The sequence below is a fragment of the Vombatus ursinus genome, unplaced genomic scaffold (assembly GCF_900497805.2).
Source record: "Vombatus ursinus unplaced genomic scaffold, bare-nosed wombat genome assembly UNPS02014789.1, whole genome shotgun sequence".
NCBI classification, from domain to species: domain Eukaryota; kingdom Metazoa; phylum Chordata; class Mammalia; order Diprotodontia; family Vombatidae; genus Vombatus; species Vombatus ursinus.
Genome location: NW_020954567.1, coordinates 9,251,904 through 9,274,414, shown reverse-complemented (window position 1 = coordinate 9,274,414; position 22,511 = coordinate 9,251,904). Strand labels below are relative to the sequence as shown.

Here is a 22,511-nt window from a genome sequence, read left to right as displayed (position 1 = left end):
TGTTATGCTGTATATGACTGCTGTATACTATAGTGCTTGTTTGTTTAACTACGATGGAGTTACTGTGAACCAAAATGCTAGTGCAGAAAGATCCCCTCTCTGGTCATCTGGACTTGTTTCTCTTATAGTTAGTTACTTTAGGAAACAATGAACAGTGTGCTAGAGACTTTGTCTTTGGTAGATTGTCCCCATTCCATCCAGGTCATTTCCTCTGGCAGCCATGGGCAAGCCTTGAGATTTCAAACCCTATTGAGAAACATGGATGAGGAAGCCTGGGCAGCAAACAGACCTCCAGTCTCTTCATCTGGACCTACATTCAAGCCCCAGATTAATGGGAGAGCTTGTGATTGCAAGACCACTGATCGTGTCCAAGAAAGACTGCCATCTACTGGTTGTCCATCATATTCCATTGTGGCTAGGACAATCTAAAACTGGCAAGAAAATTGGCAAATTCACCAAAAAATGTATACAGCACCTCCCTGTCTAATTGGTTGCTGAGTCTTGTCACTTCTAGGTCCACGGCAATTCACATCTGTCCCCTTCTGTACCATCACAAGCAGGGCTGCCAGTAAGGGTATGTATCAGGAAGAAGGCATAGGATGGAGAAATGGGACAAATAATGTTTTCAGGAAGGCCCCTCCTGCCTATGTAAACAATTTCATTTAAAAATGTATTACCCATGTGAGATATATGGTTTTATCATTATAATATAATGTAAATTTAATATAAGAATACTTCATATCAAATTTTAATGTTTTCAAAAATATTATTTCTTCTGAAATATTTAAAGTTCTCACATCTTTGAATGATCTTATTAAATGAGGTACAGGATAGTTTTAAAGACCTGCACATACGTGCATATTTTGTTAATCACTGCTTTAATTTTTATTAAAACAACAAAATAAGTAAATTCAGTCTACTGTAGAACCCTTATCTAAAGCACATTCATGCATCCTTGTATTCATATTTAATACTTTTATCATCTCAGTAATATGTATTAATACAGTGAACTCTACTGGAAGGGCAGTCAGGAAAATCCATAAGCCAGCTCAATATTATAAGGTCTAGGTTATGTTACCATGCAACTGGTGATTTGTATGTTTGATAGGGTTTCCATGTGAGTTTTCACAAAAAATGTCCTCTGGAAGGATCATTGCATTCAAGGTATTCTGTTTGGTTGGTTGGTTAGTAGGGTTTTTTTAACTTTTTTGAAAAAGCCCCATATTTTAGGGTTGCCAGCAATGGAGTTCCTATTTTCAGTGACCTCTTCTCAAGGTGATATGGAACACAACACACAACTATGTTTTAAATAATGATCTAATGTAGAATTATAGTGAATGGCAAACATAACTGCAACCTAAAATTTTTTGTCAAGTAATTTTTTAGCACATGCTAAAATCAGTCCATTGTTCAAATACAAAGTTAAAATCATTCTACCTGTGGTCTCCTTTGTACATTAAATACATACCTTCAAAATACCAGACAAACTGACATCTTAAGACAAGCTTTTTCAGGGCAGCAGGACATGATCTTGAAAATAGAGATGATTTAGTAAAACACAGGGCATAGAAGAACCCTGTTAACCTTTTGGTAGTCACAAAGATATCTGTTGTAATCCAGACTTGTTAATGTCATTGTTATCATCTTTACAAAGATTTGGCCATACCTTTCTTAGAGATTCTCCCTTACCCAAAAGTTGTTGAATCAATATCAGTGGATACTAGCTGTGCCACTGATTACCATTCAGACCTGTATGAACTATAATAATAACCCCTTTGACCACTCCCATCATAATTCTGGGCAGTGCTCACAACAAAGGAGGGCTAAAGAGTGAATCCCCGCCCCATCCATTATCCTGGCTATTGTCTGTAAAAAAGATGGGGGCCATCTCCAGTCATCCTCATCTATATCTTGCCACTGGACCCGGGTGACTCCGGAGGAGAAAATGAGGCTAGTGACTTTGCACGGCTTTGCCTCATTTAAAACCAATTCACTTGCAAGTCACGGCATCACCTTCCTGACATCATGGTTCTCTTCAAGAACAAAGGACAAACAACAACAATTCAAAAGATATTCCAGGAAGACAGTTTACACCGTGATTTCTCACTTAGCAATATTTGTGCATCTATGATAATGGGGAGCATCAAAGAAGAGGATAGTATTGGCTACAACTATACTAAATGAGGCCCTCATCTCCTCTCACCTGGATTATTGCAATAGCCTCCTGTTTGGTCTTCCAGCATCTCCCATCTACAATCTACCATCCACATGTGTTCAAATTGATGTTCCTGAAACACAGAGATGACCATGTCTCTCTCCGACTCAAGGTAATGTGAGACTCCCTTTTGCCTCCAGGATAAAATGTTAACTCCTGTGTTTGACACTTCAAATCTTTGCACATCTGGCTCCTGCCTAGAATGAGAACAATATCTTTCTAGGCTAATTACGCATAACTCTCTTTTGTGCACTCTATGATCCAACCAAACTGTCCTACTGGTAAGTTTCCTATATGCAACATTATATATCCTGCCTCTGTGCTTTTGCACATTCCTATCCCTAGAATGCTCACCCTTCTATTTCTACCTCTTGGAATCCCTAGCTGCCCAGCTGAATTGCCACCTCATTTATGAGATTTTTTTCTGATTCCCAAAATCAAGTGTCCCTCCCCTTCAATCACCTTGATTTGATTTTGAATATTTTATATGTTATTTTCTATGTAATTATATTTGTTATTATCTATATATCAACATAGATAATAAATACGCAATGTATATATTTATCTACATACCTAGTATTTTCCCCAATAGAATGTAAGCTACTTGAAAGCATGTGTATCTTTGTGTCCCTAATAATAATAATAATGATCCATAATAATAAAACCTAATAATAATAACTAATATGTATGCAGTGTTTACTAAAGTGCCAGGCACTACTGAGGTCTTTACAATTATTACTTTGTTTGATCCTCACAACAACCCTGGGACATAGATGCTATTATTATCCTCATTTTACACATGAGGAAAATGAGGCAAACAGTGACTCATCCAGGGTCACGCAACTAGTAAGTGTCTGACTTCACATTTGAAATCAGGCCTTCCTGAATCCAGGCCCACTACTCTATCCACTGTACTACTTAGCTGCCCCACAGTACAGTGACCAGCGTATAAAAAGCCTTTACCAAATACAAATTGAATTGAGTAGGAAGACCCAACAAAACTGAACTTAGTTACAGAATCACCGAATTAGAAGGGATGTCAGGAGTCATTTAATCCAATCTATATCTGAATAAAAGATACCTGGCACATATTTGCGTCGTCACTTCATTCCACTTTTGGATATCCTTCATTGATAGGAGATTTATTCTGACATAAATTCCAAAATTGCCTCCTTGTAGCTTCCCCATGCTGGTCATACCTCTAGCCTCTGAGACTACACCGAGCAAATCTAATTCTTCTTCTAAGTCACCCTGTCTCAGCCTCAGTTTCCATATTTGAAAAATGTGGACAATTATAGCACCTAACTCATAGAGTCATCTGGCAGTGACTACTTATATGACCTTGGGCAAGTCACAAACTCTCTTGACCTCAGTTTCTTTATATCTGTAAAATGAAGTGGTTAGACTAGCTGACATCTACTGCCCCTGTTCTAAATCCAGTCTATGATGACTTCTGTCCCCCGTATATGTCTTATCCAGGGTATACCTCACCATTCTTCATCTTCTTTTATGTCCTGATCTTAAGGCCTTTAGTATTCTGGATATCCTTCTCTGGATGTTCTCAAGCTTATCATTTTATTTATTTGCTTGTTTATTTGTTCAGAACTTTAATTTAATGGGTGAGGGAACTCCCAGGATGAAAGCTCCCTCCACTGATGCAGGTCTGGCAACTTATCCATGATTTGCAGTCTTAGGGAATTCCTTGCAGAACTGATTGGTTAGATGATTTATTCAGGGTCACATAGCTAAAATGTGTCAGATGTGGGGCTTGCACCAAGGTTTTCCTGACTACAAAGTTAGCCATCTGTCCATTATACAATGTTTCCTCTCAGCTTATCAATATCTTTCCTAAAATGCGATATCCAGAATGACACACTATTCCAGATACAGCCTGAGCATCACAAAATATCACAGAACATACAATATTGTAAGAGACTTTGTCCAATGTTTTGCCAAAATCCAGATATATTATGTTCGTAGAATTCCTCCGGACTTTATGGAGGGATTTGTAACCCAACAACAATAACAAAAAATAATGATACTTTGACAAACTATAACAAAAACAACTAATATTTCTATTGGGCTTTCAGGTTTATAAAGAGTTTTATAGTGTTCTGATTTGATCCCTACACTAACCCCATTTCACAGATGAGAAAACAGAGGCTGAGAGAGGTTAAGTAAATTGCCCAACTACTGACTGAGGCAGAATTGGAATTCGAATCTCCCTTATTCCATTTCCATCACTCTATTCAATAAGACACCTAGCTGCCATGGGGGCTAGAAGAAGATCAAGGAAGTAATTGGATTCCTGCTTGGTGAAACAGCTAGGTGGTGTAGTGGATAAATCTTGAACTTGGGGAGATGAAGACCAGAATTTCAGCCCTATTATAAACACATATCAGCTATGTGAGCCTGAGCAAGTCACTTAACCCTTCTCCTCAGCCTCAGTTTCCTCATCTGTAACATAATAGCACTTACTTCACAGAGTTGTCAGGAGAATCAAATCATATGTGTAAAGCACTTTGCAGATCTTAAAGCACTATGTAAATAGTAGCCTCAGTGTATATCATTCATTTGGTTTAGAATCTCTGGCTATAGGAACTTGTCTATCCTATCTCTAAACTCTTGAAATCTGCTTCCCTAAAGCCTAGGGTATGTATTGGATTATACCCAGTGTCCCCTTCTTTGTGATCACTACCATGGTACCGTCATTTCTACTTTTCCTACATGTTTTTGCTTGTTGGCCAGAATAGAGCCTAAAATAGAAGTTGGCCTCGTCACTTCCTATACACTAAGATAAGCCAAGAATTTATTAGATGTGCTGCACATCTATGTAGTACTTTAAGGTTTGCAAAGTGCTTTACAGAAATATTATCTCAGTGGATGCCCAGAGTAGACCTGTGAGATTGATACTATAGGTGTTATTATTTGTATTTTATAGATAAGGAAAGGAAGTAGACTCAGAAAGGTTAAGTCATTTGCCCATGGTCACACAGCAAGTAAGTGTCTGAAGCAGGATTTGAACCCATTTCATTCTGACTCTAGTCCTCTGACTCTATTCACTACTTCACATGGAGTCCATCTACCCCTAAGTAACAGACTCCTTGAAAATTAGAAAGACCAAACAATAATCAACGATTTCCACGAGAAAGAAATATTAGAAGAAAATTATAAAATAGAAAAAAAATGGAAGAAACATAAGACAGTTGATATTTTAAAAAATTACCTGGACAACAGGACCAGGATTTAAGTATCAATAGATTCCATGAAAATCATGATTTTTTTTTTTTGCTTTTTTTTGGTGAAACAAGCGAGGTTAAGTGACTTGCCCAGGATCACACAGCTAGTAAGTGTCAAGTGTTTGAGGCCATATTTGAACTCAGGTCTTCCTGACTCCAAGGCTGGAGCTCTATCCACTGTGCCATCTACCTGCCCAATCATGACTTTTTTTAACTTGGATACCATATTTCAAGAAATAATAAAATGAGAGCTGCCTGGATCTATTAGAACCAAAGGTAAAAATGAATATAAAAATAATCCAATGATCACCTCCTGAAAGAAACCAAAAAAAGAAAAGCTCCAGAAATGTCATAGCAAGAATCTCTATAGCTTCTGTGTTAAAGAAAAATACTGCAAGTATCTAGAAAGCAGTGCAGCACCAAGGAACCACACTCAGGATGATACAAGACATGGCAACTTCTACTCTAAACAAGAAGAGAGCTTAGAATATAATTTTCCAAAAGGCAAAGGATATGGTCTTCCAACCAAAGCTACATATGTTCCTACAAGGGAGAAAATGAGTATTTAATGGCATAGAGGACTTGTAAGCATTCCTAATCAGATTTTAAAAAAAAAACAGCTGAATAGAAGTTTTGAAATACAAAGTTGAGTCAAGATATCTAATATAAAAATCAACTAACCCGAAAAAAAAGGTCAAAGAGATAACTTACCTCAAAAGGTAAATGTATTTGAGCAATTAGAAGAGGCTATATGATGATGCAATGATAACATTCCATTAATAGGAGAAGAAACAAGTTTCCCTTTAGAACCTTAGTGTCTTCAGAGAGTATTGAGAAGTTAAATAAGAAACAACAGAAGACCTGGAAGGTAGATTTGTTCTATTCTGAGGGTTTTAAGAGGGGAAAGAAAAGGAGGGTAAAATAAATACATTAGTATAGAAAGGAGGAAGAATGGAGTACTGTTTCTCCTAATTAAAATACATAAGAAGCATATGCAGAAATGGAGGAAGGAGTGAAGGGAGCAGCCATTAGATGAACCTCACTCATCTTAAATGGATAAAGGAGGATTAAGCAAGCACACACACACACACACACACACACACACACACACACACACTTTGGTTTAGAAATAAATCAAATCCAACAAAGAAATGAGTGAAAATAAGGAGAAAGGAGATTAAGAGGGGGGATAATATTGGGAGGGAATATTATAGTTGCCAACACGTAAATTACAGCTAGCTAGATACATAGAAAGATAGATAGACCTATTTTTATAAACACATACTTCTTGATTATGAAAGGAGAATTAAAAGGAAAAGAAAACAAAAGCAAAGAACAGCAATAATAATGAAAAAAATAGAAAAGGCCATTGAATAATTTTTAAATACACAGAAAAGAAAAGACTTTCTAAAGGAAACACAGACAAGTATAACAGTTTTTGAAAGCATAGTGGCGTCTGTTCACAGACCCCATCTGTATACATGGCTGATATAAATTCCATGTCAAGGAAGCTAGGGATTTACTTCCAAGAGAAACATGATCACACGTAAGGGCAATGCCTTGGAGAGACTGTGGAGTATGCACAGACATTCTGTGACTGGTTCTGGTTGGCTGAATGTGTGGTTAGGAGGAGCCTTTTTTAATGGGTTGTGTAGCCAGAACTTCTGGTATCTTCAAAAAAGGCCTGAGTCAGCTTCAGGCATTTAAGTCTAAGGTAGCTCAGTGACTCTTTCACAGTGTCCTATGAGATGCTGTGCATTAAGAGGAACGCCCGTAGGCCCTTCTTCTTTGAGGCTGTTTGACCTCCACAAATAGGTCTCCATCCTTCTTAGCCTTCTTTTATTCTTTTCTGTCTAGGTACAGGGAGCAGTTTCCAGTCATGGTTGAGAGAGCAAGCCAAAGGATTCTGAGAGGCAGAATTCAGGCCAGCTATTGTAGCCAACCTAGCATCAGTGGCCTGAGGTGCAAAGAATAACCTTTGGGAGCAATCTTCTGAACCTATGCCACCAAAAGCTGAAAATAGGACTCATCTGGTGGCAATGCCAACTTTGAACGTGAACTTGGTGGGAAGAATGCCATGTAGAAGCTGAGCTAAGTTTTGAGCTTACTCCTCCATAGTCTAAGGTGATACTCAGAGTATTGGAGAATATACTTAGGTGTTTGTTTTTGCTATATCTTTAAGATAAGTGTCCCTTTGTGAAAGCTGCTCAATGTTAAGTAGTTGAATGGAACAGGCATGCTAGTCACAGGTCCCTAACAATGGGGATAACAGTGGGGGATCAAGCTAAATAGCATTAGGGAAGAGATTCCCCCTTCCCCCAACCTTTTAGGGCATTCTAGAACCCCGAAGAGAGATGTCCCAATCTGTTTAGCCCTAAGAGAGTATAGCCAGAGCATAAATGTTACAAAAGCAACCTAATTTATCACATGCCTTTTAAAAAGCAAGTATTATGAAACAACAACTCATAGTTTCATATAAAATCCTGTTTTGTGTGTTCTGCTGTGAATATGGAAATATTCTTGTTAGCATTTAAGTTCAAAATAGAAAAAAACTTTTTTAAAGAAATTCAAAGTAGAGCCAGGTTATAAAGGTTTTTAAATGCCAAACTGAGAAGCTTATATTTTATCCCAGAAGCAAAAGGGCAATACAAGTTTCATATATATATATGTATGTATGTATGTATGTATGTATGTATGTATGTATGTATGTGTATATTATGGGAGAGCCAGGGAAATAGCTAGTCTTTTATTGGAGGGAAGAAAACATTACAACACATCTCAAGTAAACCAGTCCAGGGGCTCGGTGGCTAAACTGGTGGGGTACCAGCTTGTAGTGGGTTCCACAGTTAGGGCAACACTGTGTCTCGCCTTTGTGAAGCCAGAACCAGATGACTGCACCGCTGTCCTCTTCACAGATACAGCCCACTATTCGTTTGTCAGTGATGGAAGAGACCAGGTTGGGTTCCTCCTTAGTCCCTGGAGCTGCCTTTGGGGCTAGGATATTGTATGGATCCAAATCATCCCTTGCAGCCATCATAATCTCACTCTCCAAGCCAGTAGCCTGCTCATCAGAAAGGATACCTCCTCCGGTTGCCATGGAGCGAGCGGCCACCTGAGTAGACCTGGACTGCCAGCACCCCGGCGCCCCGCAGTGACTTTGAGGCCATCGAGCCTGAGACAACTGAGACCGGCTGTAGCAGCGGTGCTTCCGGAATGAGGCCTCCGGGGGAAAAAAAAAAAGGCGATACAAATTTGTTAAGCAAAGGAATGACATGGTGTTTTAGAAAGATTGTTTTGGCAGGAGGAGGGCTCCTTATAGATCAGACACTGGCTTCTGCATATCAACTTATGAGGCTGCTGAAATTGTCTAGGTGGGGGTGATGAGAGAATAGGACAATGTTAGTAGAAGAGAAGCACAGATGTGTGAGATGTTGTGGAGGTAAGATGCATCGGACATTTTGGATGAGGGAGATGTAAGAGTTGAGGATAATTCTAAGGTTGTAAACCTCAGTGCCTGGAACAATAGTAATTCCTACAACAGAAAGAGAAAAGTCTGAAAGATGGGCGGGATTAGAAAGAAAGATAATGAATTCTATTTTGGACAAGTTAAGTTTATAATGCCAATGGGATATCTTAGTAGGGATTTACAGCTAGGGATTAGTCATGTGGTACTAGTGCTCTGGAGAAAGACAAGGGCTGGATATATAGATTTGGAAGTCACCTGCACTGACATGATCATTATACTCATAAGAATTGATGGGATCAATGAGAGGGAGGATAGACAGAGGGAAGAGAACACCCAGGACAGCCTTGGGAGATATCTTCTCTCAGGGATAGAATAATGGGTGATGATCCAGCAAAAGAAACCGAGAAGGTGAAATTGGATATGTGGGAGGAAAACCAGGAAAGAGAAGTGTCAGAAGGGAGTGTCGAGAAGCAGAGTGTGGTGAATAATGTCAAAAGCTCCAGAGAAGTCAAAAAGGCTGAGAAGTGAGGGACAAGTCAACCATTTTAGTCATTAAGGGATCATCTGTGATCTCAAAGATAGGAGTTCCAGTAAAATGAAAGGGTCTGGAACCAAACTGCAAAGGATTAAGAAATGGGAGAAGTGGAGGTGATTTTTTTTTAGTTAGCATGGGTTCCTGAAAATGAAAAATGTGAGGACTGATTATAGGTGTGTAGTTTCAACTTCAGCTGTAGGGCAAATGAAACTAATTCATATTGCAGTGGAATGGAGAACCAGAAGAGATACCCCATTACAGGAATGACAACCAGAAATAAACTGCACCCCAGTGGAAGAGTCGGGAAAGAGACAGGCAAGCTTCTGGAATACTATAGGCTGCAGCAGACCGGGTAACCTAGCCAAAAACCCACCCAGCAGGCCTTGAAAATATCCCACAAGGAACTGAAAACATTGACTAATAATACTCGACTCCATTTCCCTGGTATTCATTTCTGCCAAGGTCAGTTTTGGTCACTGGATGGTTGGTGGTTTGGGCATACTTCTCACTGCTTTTATTTTTACAGCAGTTATAGAGGACTTTATATCCACCAAGGACATCCCCACCCATCCAGACCACCCACCCACACTGCCACACACAATACAACCAACTACACCCACAAAAATCCAGATTCATTAAACATTATGACAATTTGATCTTTAGGAATACTGCTCCTTCCAAATGATCTTCCTTGGGTTTCACAAAATAAATCAACATACCTCTGTAAGGATTAATCCCCAGTTGATTCATTTAGAATACATTTACATCAAGTGCCAAAAATATGGGAATCATCCCCAGGAGGAAAGAGACAACAGCAGAAAAGTCTAGAATTCATCAAATACGGGAGGGGTCTTTGAGTTTTTGTCTCATGAGACCAGTGATGTTGAAAAAAATCAGAATTAAGCAGTCTTTCTGTACCCCCAGTTACTTATCTAACCTATTTTGCCTCCCATTCCTGCCTCTTTTCCCTTTCCTTCTCTTCCTTTTTCTTCTTACTGAGAGAAACAGCATGGTCCTTCTTGGAAAAAGAAACACCATACATGAAGTCAGAGAAACTGGGTATGAATCCCATTTGCTCTTTGAATGACTGTGGGAAAGACTCAACCCCCCCCCCCAGGCCTCTGTTTCTTTATCTAAAAAATGAGGGTATCACACTACAGAACCTCAAAAGCACCTTCTGGCACCAAATCTATGATTCTGGAATCCCTTTTTCTTCACTCTCCTTTTCCTTTCACCCTAGTGAGAGAGCGAGGCACAGTCAAATTTAGTTCTCAGCTTTTCCTGCCATCTCTATCATGCTTCCTGAAAATTACCACCATGGCTATACAATCTCCAGCTACCAAAAAAGTAAAGGAATTACCCCAGCCTAGAAAAACTCAGGCCCTGGAAACTACATTCCTCAGAACATTCCCTTCCTATTGCTTCTTTTAGACAACTAGAACCTACAAAAAGAAAAAGACGGGAGGGAGGAGACAAGGAGAAATGCTGACTTCAGTACGTAGCTTCAGCCTTTTTTTTTTAAAGCTCTTTTGCCTTTATGATAATTTATGAGGTGTCAAGATATTCCAACCACAAGGGTCTGGACTGAAAGGTTCTTACACTTAAGCTTTCACGAAAGAGAAATAGTTTCATTCAGTTTTCCCTCCCGTACTGTCTCTTTTCACAATGAACAGGGAATTGGGGTTTCCCAGTGATTATTTGTGTAAGAGCCGCCCAAGTCTGTGTGCTGAGACCAGGGATGTGTCTCATTCCTATGCTGGCTTCCTGGCCATTGCTCCTTCCATCCCAGTCACAAAAAGGGCTCCCATTCCTGATGTGGTTGCTATGGGGACATTAAAGCCAGATCAACTCTCATGTGCCATGTGTGTGTATGCCAGAAATGTCAGGAATCAAATAACCTCCCATCCAAGGTCACAGGCTTCCATTTTCATTAGAAATTCCCAGAGTTCTTATCTATATTTCCATCTTCCCCACACTTTCATTTACCAAAAGTGTGCAAAGGTTGGTGAGGGGGGCAAGGGGCAGGGTAAGGTTCTAGGTCAGAAGGAGTGGGGAATAAAAGAACCATTTCCTATTACCAGTGACTTCCTCAGCCTCAGTCTCCAAGAAGCCCTGTTCTAATACTAAAGTAGTATTTCCCTTGGCCTAGAGTTTCAGATCCCTCACTGTTTGAAGCTGCAGAGTCATAGATATTCTGCTTGAGTAGCTTGGCAGGCCTGCCAGGAAAACTAGTTTCTACTTGGAGAGAGTTCAGAGGAAGCACCTGATAGACCTTCACAAAACCAAGAAGACGAACAAAGAAGACCTTTGCTCCTTCTGGGTCCAAATGAGGTTCACCTCTATACCAGGAACAAGCATACACCAGCCAAGGCATGGGAATTCTTGGGTGTTCAGGCTCCAAAACTTGAGTACAGGAAATTCTGATGATAGAATAAAACCCCTAATGCAACCTGTTATCCTCTGACTCCTTCTCACCGAACTTTGAGGTTAGCCTAAGCATCCCCTGCTTCTAGAAGTTTCTGGAATATGGCATGTACCAGAAAGAAGTAGAAAAATAATAATGAACCCAGCTTCAGGAAGGGTCAAACTTTTGTTTTCCTATAGAAACTCACACTAATTTTATTCAGGAGAATTTTCAATACCTTATTATAATTTTCGTAGAAGTCATTCCATTCTCATTTGCTGAAATCTTGACTCATCTGTTATATGGTACTCACAGATCAACAAAGTTCCCCAGCATTATCTTTTGTATGCAACTACTCCATTACTATGGCACAATTTTTCTTTTTTATATTTTTCTTTTTTTAAAATGTATTTTTATTTATTTCATTAAATATCTCCCAATTATATATAAAAATTTTGACAATCATTTTTTAAAATTTTGAGTTCCAAATTATGTCTCTCCCTCTCAACTCCTCACCCCTCCTTGAAAAGGCAAACAAGCAATTTGATATTGATTATACATGTGAAATCATACAAAACGTATTCCCACATTAACCATGTTGCATACAGACAAAAAAATTAAACAAGAAAAATAAAGAAAAAATTTTTTTAAAAGTGTGCTTCAGTCTGTATTCAGAGTTTATCAGGTTTCTCTCTGGAGGTGGATGCCATTTTTCATTATGGGTCCTTTGAAATTGTCTTGAATCATTGTTTTGATCAGAATAGTCTTTCATAGTTGATCATCCTTATAATAGTGCTATTACTGTGTACAATGTTTTCCCAGTTCTGCTCACTTCACTTGGCATGAGTTCATATAAGTTTTCCCAGGTTTTTCTGAAACCAAGGAATCAAACTTTTTAATTCAGAAGCTAGCAGGAAAGAATGGAGTCCATGACAAGAAAACCTTCCAAATAATTAGAGTTATCCAAAAGTAGAATGGAGAATCGCTGAGTTCCCTTTCAATGCAGAACTTCAAGAAAACTGTCAATCAATCAATAACCATTTATTAAGCACCTACTATGTGGCAGGCATCATGCTCAGCACCAAATGACCAATTATTGAGCATATTGTAATAAATCTTTGTTTTTGGTATGAGCTCGATTTGATGGTCACTGAGGCCCCTTCCAACTTTAAATTCCATGATTCTGTGGAAGAGCTCATCAAGTTCAAATAAAGATCTCAGTCTCAGGCAATGTACCAGTTAATTCTCACTCCCCATGTGATGGTAACAAACTCTTTGAGGAGTGGAGAGAAGCTATTGTATACATGGCCTCTTCCAGTTGCCTGAATATTTTTGGAAGTCATTCTTTACATATGGGTAAGAAGGTTGTGACCAATTAGACATTTAATCAATAGAAAAGAATCTTCTTTAATTTAATATTCAGTAAACCTTATTTTGGGGCAAAATTCAGATATAAGCCAATTTGCTCACCCTGACCAACATGCCCCATTCCTTTAACTCACAGAATCATGGGCTCTCAGAATCAGAAGAGACCTCAAAAGTCATCCAAGCTAATAATCCCTGATTGGACTGGAATCCCTTCAACAAGAAAACTAAGTGACCATCCATTCTCTGTATAAAGACCTCCCAAGGCAACCAATTTCCCTTTTGGACAGTTATTGAGTCAACATTTCTGTAGCTCTATTCCTATAATGCTTTAGCCCAAAAAAGAGGAAGGAAAAGTTCTCCTAATTTGTTGAGGATGCTGTTGAGCACAGTGAGAATTTATAGCTTACCAGGGCACCATAGGCTACTGTAAATGTTCCCCTGGAGACTGGCACATAAAGACCACCCAGTCATAAATTTCCATGGATCTCTCAGGTTTCCATTCAGATGTATGTGTGAAAGTCCTCTCTGGACAGCAACTTCTCACCTGTTGGTAATTACTGACCAATGTGGCATTGAACCAAAAGCACAACCCTGCTGCCTCTGAACAAGACAGAAGGAAGTCTGGCTGGCCTGAAGAAATAAGACTCTAGAAGTGCATTCCGCCTGCCAAATGGCAAGCTTATTATACTTGTAGGCTATTTGAAGATTAGAGATCATCTACTACATTTTACAGAAGAGTAAACTGAGATTTTAACCCTGAAGAGATTAAATGACTTACTCAAGATCACTTGGCCAGATAGGGATAGAGTATAGATTAAAACTTGTCTCCTAAGTCCCCACTCTAGTACCCTTGACTCTATACCATAATGTCTTAACTTCATAGGGCACTGCTAAGCATGGATGGGGGCTTAAGAAGTGTCCTGGAGCTACACTGAAACCTGGAAAACTTGGTCATTGCTCCTATTTGTACAACCAGCATATCATTCACCCCAACAAGCCCTCCTGAAGACTATAAACTTTTTATCCACTCAAACTTGAGCAGATCTACTAGTTCTGAACCACTACCAGCAGGTTAAAAGTATGTCTGTACTCAGAAGCTGATGTCCACTCTCTAAATTGGCACAGTACCATGCCTGGAGAAGGATCAGTCTCTAATGCCAATCTCAGTTTGTACTTGAATGTTCTTCCAAGCAGAGTTTGGTTGGTAGTGTTCCACTCCCACCATGAGAGGCTAACAGTAGGACACAGGAATCTATTCACAATGGTACCCTGAGACTTTTGATGGCAATGAATATAACATAGTTTCTGATCACATGTACAGTCTTGAGAGGTATGTGCCTTCTTTGGTGACAGCTGACAAGCTTCTTACAATTCCTGCTAACTCCTCTATTCCATCCTTGTAGGATGGCAACTATACATGTTTTTCACCAATCTATTTTAATTCCAGGAGTACTATGCCATTTTGGTGGTTGTAGGCTCCCTGACCAATTTAGCTCAGTTCTGTGCTAGACTTCCCATTTTCTTATCCCACATGAAATATTCTGACTCTCTAGTTTTCCCTCTCACCTCAATATGTAACATTCCTCTTCTCATTAAACATTCTACCTCTGTTCCACCAATCCTTCTAACATGTATTCACTTTAAATCCAAACTACATCGTCTGACTTCTTATTCATCTCTACCAAGTTGTAAAAAGCTCTGGCTCTGGAATTGAAAAACCTATGTTCAAATCTCTCCTTTAATGCCTGTTACCTATATGATCCTGGGCAAGTCATTTATACTCCCTTTGCCTCAGTTTCTTCATCTCATCAGAATGAGAGGGTTGGACTACCTGGACCTCTGAAGTCCCTAAGAGGAGGAATAATGTATAAGCCATAGCTATGCCAACCCAGAAGGAGCATGGTGAGTACACCATTGCTTTTAAAAAAAAAAAAAAGGAATTAGTGTGAGACAAACCTCCATTCTCTGGACTTCTATCACTCCTCTTTGCATACCCTCTCCTTGATTCCATGCCAACCTCTGGCTTTAGGTGTCTGGTTCAAACTCTGCATCCTACTTCTTAACTCACCTGTTGGATTTGGTATTACTTATATGTGAACTTTGGTTTGACCTGTCATGGCCTCTTGTTATTTTTTCTCAGATCTTAACTTGGATTGGTGCTATTTTCCTTGGGGAGAATCTTCCCTTGGGTCCCCCAGTGCTTGTCTTTTGTCTCCAATATGTGTCATCCTAGGCGGCAAGGGTATTCAAGAGAAAAGCAACACTTCCCAAATCTGGCAAAGGGGAGGTGTGCTTCTGAATGCCATATTCCAAAATGCTCAATGTAGACCCTTAAAATGAAGCCCCACCCCTATCCTCCACACAAGTAGAACTACACTCTTCAGTGTTAGGCTGTGTCTCTCTCTCTCCATGGGGAAACGTAAGAGGCACTTTGCTCAAGGAGAAAGCCATCATCTTGACTCCCTGGGTGCCCCACCCGTAAGAAACATGGACCCTGTCTTTTAATTAGTGAAGTACAAGTGCTGAAGTTGGGGGTGGCACCAGGGTGAAGGTGAGGCTGACTCTACAAACCTCTCACCCAATCCCACCCCACCCTTGTGTGGACAATTGGAGAGACTTGTGGTTGTCAGCCAACCTTACAATTTCTGACCATTTCTCCACAAAGTCTCAGCACAAATTTCCCTTCCTCCATCATGTTTTAATTCACAGAATGGCTGGCCCCATTTTTCTCTCCACACATCCTGATTTATCATTTCCAGGTGTGGCCTTTCTACCTCAACTCTATAGAAAAGCTTAAATTGGTTCTTTCTCTTAACAGCATATTTTCCCTCCTACCCATCCTTCCCCCTTCCTCACATGAACAAATCTCTCTCTCTCTCTTCACTCTCTCTCTCAATATTGTACTATCCTTAAGGTCACAAGAACATGGTTCTGTGTTAAAAGAACAGTGATGTTCCTGATGAGCCTTGATCTGGACTCAAGAATCCCCAACTACCTTGCTCGTACCATATTCAGCTGTTACCTATAATTATCCCGTTTTCCATATGTAGTGTGCTACATTGAAAGATTCATTGATCTTCAGTGGCATATATTTATTTTCTTACATACCAATTCTTTATTTATTCATTTCCCACCTCAAAAAATTCCTCTCTGCTCCTTGATTTTATACCACTCTGCTACCCTCTCCAGACTAAGATTCCCCCAGTGTTTAGATGAAAACATAAACTGAATCTTTGAGAGCTTGAAGGAAAGGAATAATCCAAAGGTGATTTGCGATATAATATAATCTTCTTCATCTTCTTTGCATCCTCAGGGGAAAATATCATATTCATAGCTGCCCCCAGATGAGGACGGATAGACACAAAGACAGAATGACCTTTTCTTTTTATAGTTGGTTTCCCCCATACTTGTAGGCTATTTGAAGATTAGAGATCATCTACTACATTTTACAGAAGAGTAAACACTCAACATTTTTTATGGAAACACTCAACATTTTAAGATGATTTAACCATCTAGACTTCCAATATACAGTGAGTTACTTGTCATTATCAAATTATGATAATCATTTGATTATCATTACATTTTCATATCATTTATCCCTTTTAAGAATAACTAAACATCCACTAACTTGATTCTCATGAATTTTTTCATCGTAAGTATAAAAATTATGTGACTTCAGGTTACTTATTTAAGTTACTGGTCTTCAGTTTCTCATCACAAAAGAAAAGGATTACACTAAATGTCCTCTCAGGTTTCCTCTAGCTATGACATTCTAAGCTTATATGATTCTAAGTTAATAGGTGCTCAATAAATATTCACTAAATGAATGAACAAATTGTAGTCTTTCACTTTTTTTAGGTGGTTTAGGATATATAATAAAGAATAAGATGTGATCTCCAACTTCATGGAACTTACAGTCTAATAGGAGAAACACAAGACTTGTACACAAATAAACAGAATACAAAGCAGAATGTAGAAGAGCAATGAGAGAGGTAGAAAGTGCTGGTTATCAAAGAAGAGAGAGTTGACTCTGAAAGTAACCAAAAGCTTCATGGGGTGGGGGAGGGGGTAATAGGAGAGGGGGGATGATTGGAATTTCAGCTGGGCCTTGAAAGATTAATGTGTCATGAAATATTTACAATTCATTTCCCACTACCAAGCCAAAAAAAGAAATTCCACACTCAAATACAAATCAATTTCTCAAAAATATTGTTCCATTTGAATTTTCATTTTCTTCCTTTTGTTTGATCTGTGTAATCGTTGAACCTCAGAGTTGGAAGGGACCCCAGAGACCATCTGGTCCAGCCTGTACTTGAACAAGAGTCCTTTCTACAACATTCAAAATAAGAAGCCATCCATCCTTTACTTGAAGAGCTCCAGTGACAGAGGTCAGACCCCTGAAATAGGAACAGCAGATACATTTATCTTCATGCTTATAAGAATTGGAAAAAACAAAACAAAACACCTGAGGTAGGGGTAAGAGACTTGTCCAAGGACAGTCTGTAAATTAGTCACACATCCAGGACTACACTCTAGGTCCTGACTTGATCCAGAGTTCTTTCTATTACGCTGAAAGGTAACAGAATGTGGTGACAAGTCCTCGTACTTGGAGTCAGGAGAGATCTGAACTCAAATACCTCCTGACACTACATGGCCATGGTTAAATCATTTGACTTCTCTGAACCTCAATTTCCTCAGCTGCAAATGGTGACAAAAAGGCAGAAGTGTTTGTGAAGAGTAAATGAGATAATATATGTAAAAGTCAGGCAGTCAATAAACATTAATTGCTTATGATATGCTGGACGTGGTGCCAAGCACAAAAGAGACAAAGGCCAAAAATAGTCCCTGCTCTTATGGTGTTCCCATTCTAATGGAGGAAATAACATGCAAACAACTATGTACAGTCAAGTTATATACAGGATAATTGGAAATAATCAGCAGAGAGAAGGGACTAGCATTAGGGGTGATCTGGTCCAACCCGTACTTGAACAAGAATCCTTTCTACGACATTCACAAGAGACCATTCAGCCTCGACTTGAAGAACCCCAGCGACTGAGGTCAAACCCTTGAAATAGGTATGGCAGATACTTTTATCTTCATGCTTATATGAATTTGAAAACAAAATGTGTGTGTGTGTGTGTGTGTGTGTGTGTGTGTGTGATAAATTGAAGATAATCAACAGAGGGAAGGGAAAGGTAATCTGGTGATCACCTTGAAGGGTGATCAGGAAAGGCTTACTATAGAAGATGGATTTTTAGCTAGGTCTTAAAGGAAGGCAAGGAAATTCATAAGGCAGAAATGAGTAGCAAGAGCATTACAGATTTAGAGAACTTGTTACCCTTAAAGCAGTGCATGTCAGTTGTCATTACTGTTACCCCACTATTTTGTATGCTTCTCTCCCATCATGACATAGTTCATATCCTAGTACTACAAATACTATTATAGTGAAGACATTTACCCTAGAAGATGGCCCATTTATTTCAAGCAGTATTTAAAACAACAAAAGACTTTGGATAGGCTCTTCTTTAGAGAATGCTGGAATCAAATTTGGTTAAGTTTAAAAAAGAGAGATGATGTGACTTGATCTAAGTGCACGTGGAGAATCTATCAAGTACTTTACAGAGAACAATTCTCTGAGACAGAGATTAGTACCCTTCAAAGAAGACTGGATTTGGAGTCAGAAGAACTGGTCTTGAGTACCTGACTTGCTCTGTACTATGCGTGAGCATGGATAAGTGATTTGATTTCTCTGGGCCTCAATCTCATCATCTATAAAATGGCAAAATAATACACTACCTCAAAGGGTTGTTTGCAAAATGCTTTGAAAACCTTAATATGCTATATAAGTGTGAGATATTTTTATTATACTTCTTATACCACTTGGTATAGTGGAAATTGCCCTATAAGTCATAATTATGTGTTATGGTGACCCACTATTTCCCACCTTCACTGAAGACAAAACAAGAGGTTGTATACTTAAACTACAGCACAAAAGGAGAGTCTTTCTATTTTCCTAGATACTCAGAAAAATTAAATAATCAATTCATAGAATCATACATTTGAGTTGATAGAGACCTTATAGGCCATCAAATCCAAATCCCTCATTTTACAAATGAGGAAACTGAGGTCCAGAGAAGTTAATGAATTGTCCAAGTTCACACAGCATTTGAAATAGAATTCAAACCCAAACCTTCCTGACATCAAGCTAGTGTTTAATCCACTATATCACTGGAGGGTTTTAGTAATTGGACACACATTATTCAATCTGGAATCAAAAGATTAAGAATGGACTAGATCAGACGTGGCATGGCCCACCAGGTGCACGTAACCCACAGCTCCCCTGAGTGTGCCCAAACTGAATTAAATGTAATTGGGAAATATTTAACAAAATAAATAAAAATACAACAAAACATAATGTTAATATGTAGTTTTCTAAGTCAATCTACAGCCCACAGTGATCCTTAAAGTTTGGGAGTCCCTGTGCCTATTTGAGTTTGATATTGCAACACTAGATGATATCTCAGTACCTTGTTTCCATAAAATTTCTATATTTCTAGAGTTGGTCCTATGTTTCTATGAAATACAATTCTCAGATACTTTGCCTTATGCTAATGAGATTTCTTTTTTGCTTACTCAAGTCTGTTTCTAAGAGCCGGATCTCTACATCTTCAATTCTCATTTGGGTCCTGTCTGGATCTCCATTTTCATTCAGCATTCTCTCTCTCTCTCTCTCTCTCTCTCTCTCTCCTTAGAGGAGTATTTTTTCCAAATTCCCTCTTTTTAAGGCTTCACTTTATTCTTCTTACTATCATATGCCCACCAGCCCATGCTTCCTTTTAAAACTATATTAGCACTAGCAACCATCTTCCTGTCGATGTTACGGGACACATCTCCCAGCTCTCAGGCATCTCCTTTCTCTACACAACTCTGGAGTGCTATATAACTCTTATTCCTTATCACCGCTTCCCTCTCTATGAATCCAGTGCCATTACTCTCAATGCTCAGGATTTTACTCTGGAAGATTATTATCTTTCATCATTATTCCATTTAAGTAAGTTCACCCACAAAAGGCAAAGGAAAGAAACTATTGCTAGGGCCCATTTCTAATGGAGTAAGGGGAAAAACTCTAATCTCTCCAGTGCAGAAGATGTGTGCATTGTTTGTTGTGAGTAGCCCCCAGGGAGGGAGATATTTCAAGTACAGCATTCACGTGGCACATTTTTCAATTAGACAATATACTGTATGGCATTTCCCTTCCTCCCCCTACTCCTACTCTTTTATTACCACATGACTTCATCCCCCTGTGTGACTGACAGAGCCCATTGGACTAGACACTGATAAAAAACAGCTGTGGGAAAAAAATTGCAATTTAGAAAACAATTAAGACCATCTATTTCAATTCATTTAGTGAGCCAGAAAAGAGTTCTTTCGAAGAGGTAACTCGATCCACAGTGGTCATGGATTAAAGGGCAAGGAGCTCCATTATCTCCAGTTTGCAGTGTAGAGGAATGTATCTTAACTCATTATGGAAGGGGTTTATCAGAAGTCTAAGCCCTATGGGTAAGACATCACAAAGTTCTCCATAACAAAAGCTGAAGAATAAACCACTGGATATTTTCCTAATTTCTCCTAATTTTGAAAGTATTCTTCACCCCTATTCTTTTTGAATGCTTAAGAACCTGAGATGTTCCCTGAAGAATGTTTATTTCACTTCATCAAATGCTCTCCATATGCTAGTTGGTTGTTAGAGGACTGTACATGAACCTTGGTTCACTATTAAGGATTCCTTCTGAAATGCCAACGGCTTAGGGAAGGATAAGCAGAACATAAGCTCTTTGAGAGCAGGAACTATTTCATTTTAGTCTTTGTATTCCCAGCACCTGGTACAGTGACTGGAATATAGTAGGTGATTAATAAATGCTTATTGGAAAATAGATGTTCATCCATTGGGCTATGCCTAAAAAAAATTATGGTACAGGAATGGAAAAGAAACTTATTATACAGTAAGAAATAATAAGTATAAATAGTACAGAGAAACTTGAGAAGAATTATACTAACTAATTCAAGGTGAAGTATCAGGAAAACAATATATACAGTAGCTAAAAATATACAAATAGAGCAGTAAGAACAAAATAATTGAACAAGAATGTTGTTAAATCATAATGACCAAGATTGACCCCAAAGGAGAGATTTGAAAATGTACCTTCCTTCTTTGCAGAGGTAGGTAACTATAGGTTTAGAACACTACATATAATGCCAGACATAGTTGATATATAGCTAAGTTTTGCTGAGATTTTTTTTCCTTTTTAAAAAAGCCTTTTTCATTCATTTGGGATAACACTCTGGGAGGGAAAGGGAGAAAGGAATATGTTGGAAAATGTGAAGGGTATAAAAAAAAGATGTCAAACATTTTGGAGGAAAAAGAGGGAAAAAAGAAATGTTTCTTGGATTAAATGGGTGTGTGAGAACTGATTCTTTTTCTTTATTAGATACTGAGTGATCATTCACTGTATGCCTGACACAGTAGCAGATGTACTGAGCCTTCATGGGCCATGCAATAGAGCTTCTCATAGCTTGGATCTTAACAGAAATCCTGAGTGGAAGAAGTATATTTGAAGACTAACAAGGATTTCTTATAGCAACTCCTCCTCTCTTTCAAGAAAAAAAGGTCTCCATTAAAAAGTTTCCCAAGCTTTACTCAAGAGTTCTAGTTGCATATTAAACTATCAAACAATAGCATTGTAGATCATCAGTTATTAACGCTTAAAAGAACCCTTGGAGGAGATCTCGTCCAGCCCTCTCATTTCAGCAATATGGAAACTAAGTACTGTCCTAAAGGTTGAGTGATTTGCCCAAGGTCAAAGAGCTAGGGAGTATAAAAGCCAGGACTAGAATCCAGATCTCCTGTCTCTCTTTCCAGGGTTCTTCGCCTCATATCTTGATCCCAGTACTCTTTATTTTGTTTTGTTTTATTTTATTTATTTTTAGTTTTCAACATTCACTTCCACAAGATTTTGAGTTCCAAATTTTCTCCCCATCTCATCCCTCCCCTCACCCCAAGATGGCATGCATTTTGTATACCCTTTCCCTAGTCTGCCCTCCCTTCTATCTCACCCCCACCCTTCTCTTATCCCCTTCCCCTTCTATTTTCCTGGAGGGCAGGATAGATTTCTATTCCCCATTTCTTGTATTTCTTATTTCCCAGTTGCATGTGAAAACAATTTTTTTAACACGTGTTTTTAAAACTTTGGGTTCCAGATTTTCTCCCTTCCTCCCTCCTCACC

General features: G+C 38.8%; 1 protein-coding gene and 1 pseudogene across 1 annotated transcript in view; both read right to left on the bottom strand.

Moving 5' to 3' along the window:
- Positions 1-8,200: 8,200 nt before the first annotated feature.
- Positions 8,201-8,621, bottom strand: LOC114047523 (annotated as a pseudogene).
- A 174-nt stretch (positions 8,622-8,795) lies between these two features.
- METTL11B (methyltransferase like 11B) overlaps positions 8,796-22,511 on the bottom strand; it is a 57,743-nt gene continuing 44,027 nt past the window's right edge. The window contains exons 5-6 of the mRNA XM_027868358.1: positions 9,743-9,812; positions 8,796-8,986 (exon numbers count right to left, since the gene is read on the bottom strand). Of these exons, the coding sequence (XP_027724159.1) occupies positions 8,796-8,986; positions 9,743-9,812 (261 nt within the window). The remainder of the gene's footprint in view (positions 8,987-9,742; positions 9,813-22,511) is intronic.